This window comes from Opisthocomus hoazin, chromosome 8 (genome assembly GCF_030867145.1).
Source record: "Opisthocomus hoazin isolate bOpiHoa1 chromosome 8, bOpiHoa1.hap1, whole genome shotgun sequence".
NCBI lineage: Eukaryota > Metazoa > Chordata > Aves > Opisthocomiformes > Opisthocomidae > Opisthocomus > Opisthocomus hoazin.
This window is the reverse complement of record NC_134421.1, coordinates 17,664,144-17,673,917: the sequence shown is the minus strand read 5'-3', so window position 1 is coordinate 17,673,917 and position 9,774 is coordinate 17,664,144. Positions and strand designations below refer to the sequence as shown.

Here is a 9,774-nt window from a genome sequence, read left to right as displayed (position 1 = left end):
TCCTCCTCCTCCCGCCCCTCCCGCCCCGGTGCGAAGGGCTCCCGCCGCTCTTCCCTCCCCTCCGCCGAGCGCGGTGCCGGGAGGTGCGGGGATGGGGCGGCCGCCGCCCCGCCGCCCGCCGCCGCCTCCCCTCCCCGGCCGGCGGGACGCGGCCGCCCTCCCGCACCGCCCGCCTCGGCTCCTGCGCTGAATCCCCGCCCGGCGGCCGGCCCGGGCGCAGCCGGGGAGGGGGGTACGGCCCCTCGCACTTTTTTCCCCCCGCGCTTCTTCCCCCCACCCCTTTTTTTCCTCCCCCCCCCAGCCCGTTTCTCCTCCGCGGGGATCTCCGGCGGCCATGCGGCCGGTCCCGGGCGAGCGGCTCTGACTCGCCCCCCGGCCCGGACGGCCGCCCGCATGGAGCCGAGCTACGTCGTGGGGATCTGCTGCCTGGTGCTGCTGGAGCCCGGCCGGGTGTGGAGCGGCCAGCCCGTCACCGGCGGGCCCGGCGAGAGCGGGAACGGCAGCCAGGCACCGGCGGGGGAGAGCGCGGCCCCCGCGCCCACCGGGGCGGCACCGGCGGGGGGGGACCGCTGCCGCGGTTACTACGACGTGATGGGGCAGTGGGACCCGCCGTTCAACTGCAACGCCGGCATCTACCAGTACTGCTGCGGGACCTGCGGGTACCGCTTCTGCTGCCAGTTCAAGCCCCGGCGGCTGGACCAGAGCGGCTGCTCCAACTACGACACCCCCAACTGGGTCAACACGGGCCAGCCACCCGCCCGGGTGGACGAGACCCCCGAGGACCCCACTCGCGACAAGACCAACATGATCGTCTACATCATCTGCGGTGTGGTGGCCGTCATGGTGCTGGTGGGCATCTTCACCAAGCTGGGCCTGGAGAAGGCGCAGGGTCCCCAGACGGAGATGACCGTCTCCAGGTAAAGGGGTCCAGTCCCCCCACCCATCCCGCTCGGTCCCTGCCACGGGCAGCGGCTCGTGTCCCCAGCCCCTTGCGTAGGGTGAGCCCCAGCTTCGCCCTGGAGCTGCCGAGAAGGTGAAGTGATCCCCAAAACCCCGGTCCTGGCATGCTGAGACGCTGGGGGGGAGGTCTGGCTGCAGCCCCCCAGCCTCTCTCGGCAGGCAGGGCTGCCAGCCGGGACAGCCTCCATGAGAAAGGGCGGCTGCATACCCGTCCCCTCTCAAAATTACCTGCTCCGTCCCTTGAGGAGGCCTGTCCCAGGCTCAGGAGAGCCGTCCCCACCAGCCCGTGGGGTGGGTGACATGTGAGCTACAGGACGTGGCTCCCCCCTCCCCCCAAAACAAAAGCTGTGGTTCCCAGTGCGCGGGGGAAGCGAGACGGGGTCTGGCTGTGCGCGGGGCGAGCGGGGACCGCAGTCCCCTTGGGCTCAGCCTCGCCAGTAGTGTGGGGGGAGAGGAGATGGCGAAGACAGCTCCGCCGTGGCTGCTGCATCTCCTCGGTGTGTGTGTGCACACGCGTGTGTGTGTGTGTGCACGTGTGGGTGTGCATGGGCACCTGCCTCTGTGCACTGGGGTGGGACATCACCCTTGCAGGGGGGACCGGGCTGCACATCCCCCGGAGCTCGGCGTCCAGGGGAAAGATGGGCAGCTTCCCCCTGGCCCTGCACCCTGTGGCTCCAGCCCCTGGCTTTTCGGCCCTCTCCCGGGGCTGAGAGGGGGGCTGGCGGGGGGGACGGTTGGGGTGTCAGGCACTCCTTGGCGTCGGGGACCCCCTGCGCCTGCCCGGCTCCCGCAGCCGTCGGTGCATCTTGCCCTCTCCCTCCCTAGGTAGATTTTTCCTCTCCCTCCTTTTTTTCTAATTTCTTTTATTTTTTTACCGGTCACATTCAATGAGTTTAACACTTGGAAGCGGCTGCCAGCAGCCCCAGCCTCCCCGGCACAGCTCTGCCCCTGCAGCTCTGACTCAGAGCCGTCCCTCCTCGGCCTCGCCCCGGCACGCGGGCCATGCACACGTGTGCACACGCGTGTGCACGCACACACACACGCAGGGGAGCGGGGCCGGGGCAGGCTCACCAAGGTGGTCGTGCCGGGGTTCTTCCGTGGCCGCCCCAAGCCGAAGGAGGAGGGCTGGAGAGGGGACCCAGCCAGGGCTGCAGGGGCAGGGAGAGGGGCTGCGGGCTGAGCCGAAGCCAGCGCCTGGCCAAGCAGCGGGGTGCACGCTCTGCTTCGCATCTTCCCAGTGAGGCCATCGAGCCTGGCGAGAAACCCACTTTTATGCCATTTTGTTCAGGCATTTTAGCTTCAAAAAAAAAAAGAAAGCAGGGCCAGAGGAAATGGTTTCACCGGGACGATCAGGGAGCTGCTCTGCTTGCACCCCCAGCTCAGGGACCCTCTCTCCTTCCCCTGAGGCGCCCACCTCCCCCTGCCCGCCTAGGGCTTGGGCATCCGCTGGGTGCTGCACCCCAACTCCGAACCTGCTGCGCCCCAGACCCACCCCGCTCCTTGCACCCACCCCGGGGAGCAGAGGCTGACCCCCCTGCTTGGAAGAGGGCAGTGTCTGGGCATAGATGGGGGTCACGGGGCCCTCCTGAGCCGCGGGAGGCAGTTTTGGGGGGATCCATGCTGCGGCCCCCCCCTTGGTGAGGAGCCTGGCTGGGTGCCGCTGCCAGCCCGCGCCTCCCCCCCGCGTCACCGGAGGAAGCGCTGGCACCTTGACAGGATCAATACGGCCTCCGCCAGCCTCCCTGCCTCCCCGCTCCCCTTCCACTCGCCCGCCGCCGCCGCGTCTTTTTTCGCTCTTCCCCCCACCTCCTGGGAAGGAGATGCTGCACTTGGGGAGGGGTCGGCCCCCGGGACGCCTGGACCCGGGTCCCTGTCCATTGCTGGTGGCTCTTGCCTTCTCCCATCACCAGCAGCCCGCGGGACTGCTGCCTCTCGCGTTGGGGGTGTTTACTGCAGGTAGCTCCCATTCTGTGTGGCCGGAGCCACGTGTTTCCCCATGTCCCCCCTCCCTCTCACTCGTGCAAGTCCATGCTTTCCCGATGAGTTTGGGGAGATGGGTGCCTTTTCTCCCCAAAGCCGCAGGTCTTTCGGGCACTGGCACACAGACCAGAAGGCGAGTATTTCTTGCCCACCTTTGTGGGACAAAATGAGAAGGGCACCTCCATCACTGCAGAAGCTGGGGGAGGTCTTGCCATCTCCCGTGCCCCGTGTCCTGCTGCATAAGCCACGAGCAGCTCCGGTTCCATGGGGATGGTGACCGTCAAGCCACAGCATGGTGGGAGCGGTGCGCCGGGTACGGAGCCCCGGGCACCGGGCCAGCACAGCCTCCCGGGTCTTGGGCTGATGGAGACAGCACCAGGGGCTGGGTACGTGGCACGGGCATCCAAAAAGGGACGCTGTCACCTCTGTCCCACTGTGCACCCGGTCGGCCCGGGCGATACGTTTCATCTCGGTGCCTCCGATGGAGTGGGGCTATTTCTAGCTGTCTCGCCTCCGTACCCACACACGACCCAAGGCACGGGCAGTGCCACCTCCCCTCCCTCCCTCCCAGCGCCTCAGGTAGGAGCTTCTCATTTGCTCCTCGGGCACCGCATCGTGGCCTCGGGCCAGCTCCCTGTTGCTCGGCCGGCTTGGTTTCCATCCCCATCCCTCGCTCCCGATGGGGTTTTTCCGCTCCTGGGGAGAGCTGCCTGCTGCCCTGGGACGGCTCCCGCCGCCACTGCTTGCAGGCTTCCCACTTGAGAGAGGAAGGTCAGCCACTTCTGCACCTCCAGAGGTCTTTCGTCATGGTCCTGGTCCTGGTCTGAGCCCAGGAGGAACAACCAGGCGCAGAAACCCCACTCGCTCCTCCCAGATGGAGACACCTGAGCCTTCGTCCAGCTTATCCTGAGACCTTCACTCCTCGGCTGCCTCCAGCACGGCTTCTCCCGGCTTTGGCTGCTCATCCACCCAGGGGAGTAGGTGCCCGAGCAGCTGCAGCTACCTGGTGTGTGTGTCCCCTCCCCATCCGCCTTCCTCCCGCAGGGCCTTATGGCGGCTCTCACAAACCCCTCTCCTTCCGGCTCGGCTGACGCTTGGCACCCGTCCCCGGCACTCGCTCAGCCTGGCCAAACCCCGCGTTGAGTCAGGGACACCTGGCCCTGTTTTTCTTCAGGCCCCGGATCTCCGGGGACATCGGCTCCTTGGGGGACGCCGGGATCTGGCTGTGCCCCTCGCCTGAGAGCAGGCACATGCTCCGGACCTCTCCCCAAAACCTCCGGGGGGGTGTTGCAGGTTATGGAGGTTATGGCTGGGGTGAACATCCCTGGGGGAAGAGCTGGGCGAGGAGCAGCGTCCTGGGGGGCAGCGGGGATGCTGGGGAGGGACAAAGCAGCCAGCGGGTGCAGGTACCCTGGCAGCTGCAGTAGCCGAGCCCCCGATGCTGGCTTTTCGCTTTCTGGGTCCCCCTGTGTTATTCAGGGCCCCAAAACCCGGCCCCACTGTGTGTCCGACCGCACTGGGTGTTTCTCTGGCCATGCTCTGGTCTGTGGCCATGCCCACGATAGCAGGTGGTGAAGACTAGAAAAGGTGTTTGCAGGCAGTATGGCGGAGTCATCATGTGCCACCCCAGCTCTGGAGGAGACGAGAAAGAGGACCCAGCTCCAGCACGGAGGGAGACCCAAACCCCTGTCCCCAGACTTGATGCAACGTCCAGCCAGGTGGGCTCACTCCCAGCGCCCAGTGCTTTGCCCAAGCTCCGTTACCCCGCCGCTGCAACTCCAGTTTTGCAAAGGTACCTTGCTACCCCCGAGACTTCCTGAGCATCCCTGAGTGTCCCAGCCCCGGGGGGCACGAGTCCGCAGTGCCCGCACTGCTCGGGTGCACAGGTGGGCACCCCTGCCCGGAGCAGATGCACTGTAAGCCATGGAAGATGTTGCCCGTTGGCACAACCAGGCTTGCCGCGGAGGTGGCTGCACACCCACGCGGGTGAGGCCATGCGTGGGTAAGCTGGGCAGTAGCTGGGAGCAGGATGCTGCCGCAGCAACCTTCACGCATGGCCTTGTGTGCTCAGCACCCATGGACACAGGGGTGGACCGGGACCTGACTGGTGCTGCTCGTTAGTGTTTTGCTGCAGACAAGCGGTGCAGGTTTAAAGCTGCATCTGCCCTATGTCCCCCACCTCGAGCTGCACCCTGGAACCATCTCGGTGCCACAGACTGCCGGGTGACCTTATAACTCAGGACCTCCCCTGAGCCCCCCCAGCCACAAGACCAGGCTGGGGCTCATAAAACCCCCCCAAAAACGTACGGTGAGACAGCAGTTCCTCAGCACAGTGTCACCCTCCAGGTCCACCTCCCCTGCACCGCACCACCTGGGGACGGGGATGGAGAGGGGGCTGCAGCCCCTGGGGGCCCTGCCGGCAGCAGCCAGTGAGGGCCTGTGCACGCTTCCCACCTTAGCAAAATAGCTCGTTAAGAGCTGCTCACACTGTTACCGTTAGTTATTATCGCCCACACCCCCTGGGTGGTTGGCGCAGAGGGCAGGCTTATGAGAAAGACCACTGACGGATTTGTCTGGAGAGGAAAAGGCACAGATAAAGGATTAAAGCTCGAACTTCATAAATAGACCCAAGGAAAAAAAAATAGTATTTTAAAAAAATAGGTCAAATCGGATTGAAATTCCTGGTGGAACGAGCCTGTTTGAGCGCTGGGCCCCGGGGACACAGGAGAGCAGGCAGCGGCCCGTGGGGAGGGGGCCGGGGAGCAATGCACCCCGGGGCAGCTGGGAGCTGATGGGACGGCAGCTCCTCGGGTTGACAGCCCGTACCCACGGCCTCGGGGGACCTGACCCCCTGCCCTGCCTGGGCACAGCCCGCCGCCAGGCCAGGCTTGTGCCCAGAGCTTTTCTGGGTGCAGCACCCATGGCCAAAGAAGCCTGGCTGGGCCCAGAGCTGGGCTCCTGGAGAGGTGCAGGGTTTAAATAGCTGCAGGATGGAGGTGCCACAGCCTCCCCGGGCAGCCTGGCCCACCGTTTGACCACCCTTGCAGGAAAAAGGGCTGTTTCTTCTGTTTAAACAGAAATTCCTGCGTTTTGGTATGCGCCCGTCGCCTCTTGTTAGCTTGGCACTGTCCTCACTGCGCCCTCCCTTCATATATTTGCATACATTGAGAAGATCCCCCTGTGCCTTGTCTCCTCCAGGCTGAGCAGTCCCAGTTTTCTCAGCCTCTCCTCACAGGAAGGACGCTCCAGCCCCTTCATCATCTTCGTGGCCCTTTGCTGGACTTTCTCCAGTATGTCCATGTCTCTCCTCTGCTGGGGAGCCCAGAGCTGGAGCCAGCAGTCCAGGTGTGGCCTCACCAGTGCTGAGCAGAGGGGAACGATCCACCTCCCTTGGACCTGCTGGCAACGCTCTGCCTAATCCAGCCTCGGAGGCCATTCACCGCCTTTGTCCCAGGGGTACATTGCTGGCTCCTTGTCAGCTTGGTGTCCACCAGGCTCCCCGGGCCCTTTTCTGCCAAGCTGCCTTCCAGCTGGTCAGCCCCCAGTACATACTGGTGCCAGGGGTTGTTCCTTGCTTATTTCAACTTGTTTGGCTCCGTGAGGGATCTGCTGGCCCATTTGGAGATTAAGTGATCCCAGGGGGGTGTTATGCAACGCTCCCCAAGAACGATGTGAAATGAACCCAAAGGGCAAGCGACCCTCCCTTGCAGCTTTGCTTTTGCCATTGCCCTGTGATGCTGACTGGATGCAAACGGGGAGGGAAAATGTCCTGGGAACGGCCCTCCAGACCCCCTGAGCACCTGCACGCCTGGGCGTAACGCATTGCTTTCCCTGTTGTTCTCGCTGCCTTCCCTGGCAATTCCCCAGACCGGGTTCGCCGGGCTTTTGAGCGCTCTGGAGCTGACACATCCACCAAGTCAGGATTATTCCCACCCTCCTTGCCAATTTGCATTTATGCGCGTTGAGTTTCATCTGCTGTTTTATCGTCCAGCCATTTGCCAACCATAAGCTCCTGCTGTGGCTCCCGGCGTGCGTCTAAGAGCCAGCTAGAGCTTTTGAGGTGTGCGGCACGCTGACAGTGAGCCAGGGATTAGGGAGCCAAAAAAAGCCCCGCGTGGACACTCCTGCGCCCTTGCAGTCGTGCAGGACCGATCTCTGCAGGGGGAATGGCGGGTCTCCTTATCGCGAAGCCCCACGCCAGCAGGAGCATCCCGTCCCACCCCAGGACTTGCTGCCGAAGGCTGCAATGCCGCGTGGGCATGCCCTGTGCCAGCACCGCCGGTGTGCCCCGCGCTGGCATTGCCAGCTGGTGCGCCATGGTGGGACTGCAGCGTCTCCGTCCATGAATGTTAAACGAAATAGGGCCTGGTCTTATGTAATGGTGTTTAATGTTTAATGCTGTTAGTTATAAGGAGGGCGTCACGCACGGTCAGCGCGTGCGCCGGAGGCCGCCACTAGTTCATCCTCCTCCCCGAAGAGGCGCAAGCGGCATCTCTAATCCCTTCCTCGGGGTCTCTCTTTCTCGCTTTGAAGGGACTGGAGTGGAGGTGTCGCCTCCTCTGCCCCCTTTCACCAGGCTCTCGCTTGGGGGGAGCATCCCAGAGGTGTTGTTCCAGCTGCTGCCAGTTCGGGTTCCTCGGGGTCGGTTCGTCATACCATTACAGCCTGCTCCAAGCCACGCATCCCCCTTGCCGCCTTCACCTGCTGACACTCCCAGCCCCTGCCAGACCCCGACTCACTGCTGGGGAGGAGCTCACCAGCTCCGTGCAAAAGCTGGGTTGGGAGCCTGGGTGCGCTCCTTGCTCCCAGCAGCCATTTCCTTGCCCCAGGCTGCACGGCTCTGCCTCCAAAGAGGGGGGCTCAGGGCTGGGGCGCGTTGGCAGGGCCGGGGGAGCTGGGTATCGCCCTAATGGCCCCTCGCCCCCTCCCCAGGACGCTGACAGACCTGCTGAAGCAGCCGGGCCACAGCCCCTCCGAGCACGCGGACGGCCTCATGGTGGGCATGCAGGTCCCGCTGGGCGAGGGGCCGGCCCGGGGGCCCCCCAGGAATGGGACAGGTAAGGTGCCGGCGTGGGGGGGGAAAACGAGCTCCCCTGGGGGAATATTGGCAGCGGGGAGGCGCTGGCTGTGGCTGAGCCCCCGCCCGCCTGCCTCTGCCCCCACAGACAAGCCGCCCTTGAACAACGCGGTGGCCGTTGCCTCCTCACTGGGGCGGCCACGCGGCCACGGCAAGCACCTGCCGCTGGCCAGTGGCCTGGGCCTGCCGGCCCCCGCCTACGCCGCCTACGCCGCCCTCCAGGCTGGAGGTGAGTGCTGCCGCCGCGGGGCCGGGAGGGCGGCCGGGGGGAAGCAGAGGGGCGTGGGCAGGATGAGCGCCCCGGTCCCCTGGAGCTCCGCACCTCCCCCACTGCCCAGCCAATCAGTGCCTGGGGTCCTGCATGGATCCGCTGCACGCCCCAGCCAATCAGAGCTTAGGGTCCCCCACAGTGGACCCACTGCACTCCCCACCCAATCAGAGCTCAGAGTCGTCCCCCCTAGACCTACTGCACTCCCCACCCAATCAGCATCCAAGATCCCACAGACGCTTGCGGCACCGCCACCCAGTGAGAGCCCAGGATCCCCCACGGAGCCACGGCACTCCTTACCCAATCAGTACCTAAGATCCCACACAGACCTGCAGCACTCCCCAGCCAATCAGAGCTCAGGAATTCCCCCTGGCCACGCTGCACTGCCCAGCCAATCAGTGCTCAGCATCTCCCAAAACCCCACAGCGCCCCCCAGCCAATCCGTGGCCAAGATCCCCCTGCTCCCCAGCCAATCAGAGCTCAGGAATCCCCCCTGGCCACACTGCACCGCCCAGCCAATCAGTGCCCAGCATCTCCCAAAACCCCACAGTGCCCCGCAGCCAATCCGTGGCCGAGGTCCCCCCGCTCCCCGGCCAATCAGCACCCGGGGTGCCTCCCGCAGCCCCCGCCCCGCGGGGTGACGCCGCGCCCCTGTCCCCGCAGAGAGCGCCCCCGAGGACCTCTACAGGCGGTTCGGGGGGCCGGAGGGGCCCGCGGGCTGCCCCAAGCTGCAGGGAGGCTGGGAGGGGGGCCCCCCCCGCGGCCCCCGGCGGGCCGGCCTGCGCCCCGAGGGGCCGCCCGAGGCCTTCGGCCCCGCCGCCCCGCCGTACGGCCAGGCGCCCCGGCACCTCGCCACCAACAGCAAGACCGAGGTCACCGTCTGACGGCCGCCGCCATCGGGGACCGGGGCTGGGGCTGACCCCCTGCACAGCCGGCGGCCTCCCCCGCGGTGGGCCCCGCTGGAGCAGAGCATCGCAGGCCCATCGCAGAGCCACGTCAGCCGGCCGCGGCGGGAGACGCCGTCCTTCCTCTGCTGGGGACGGGGGCTGCCGGCTGCGCCTCACCGTCGAGGAGGCCAGACCGTCCCTCTCCTCCAGACAATGAGTTTCAGCTGTTCTCAGAGCCGGGGCACACTGCCGGAGCGGGGCACTGCTGCAGGGACGGGGGCCGACGCCAGACAGACTGCAGCCCCCAGCGATGGGGGGGACACGTCCTGCTGGGGCCGGGCACCCCCACCTAGCCCCCGTGAGCAGGTGGGGGAAGAGCAATGGACTCAAGGCACCATCCCGCTGCCGCTGGCAGAGCCTCCCCTTCCCCGACAGCCCCATCCTCCACCTCGTCAATAAATAATACAATAAACTGTATGGCCTCAGTATGGATTGGCTGGGGGACCACACGCTGCTCCCAAAAACCTAGCCCCTTTCCCACGGCAGCAAAACCCACTCCCACAGGGCCCAGGGACACCCCCCACTCCCCGCTGGGGGACACA

At 65.7% G+C, this 9,774-nt stretch overlaps 1 protein-coding gene across 1 annotated transcript; it reads left to right on the top strand.

The window, feature by feature from the left end:
• The first annotated feature begins 308 nt into the window (after positions 1 to 308).
• On the top strand, positions 309 to 9,649 carry SHISA8 (shisa family member 8). The gene is made up of 4 exons (XM_075428326.1): positions 309 to 917; positions 7,873 to 7,997; positions 8,106 to 8,246; positions 8,949 to 9,649. The coding sequence occupies exons 1-4, from the start codon at positions 394 to 396 to the stop codon at positions 9,167 to 9,169; spliced, it is 1,011 nt and encodes a 336-aa protein (XP_075284441.1). The 5' UTR covers positions 309 to 393; the 3' UTR covers positions 9,170 to 9,649.
• Positions 9,650 to 9,774: the final 125 nt, after the last annotated feature.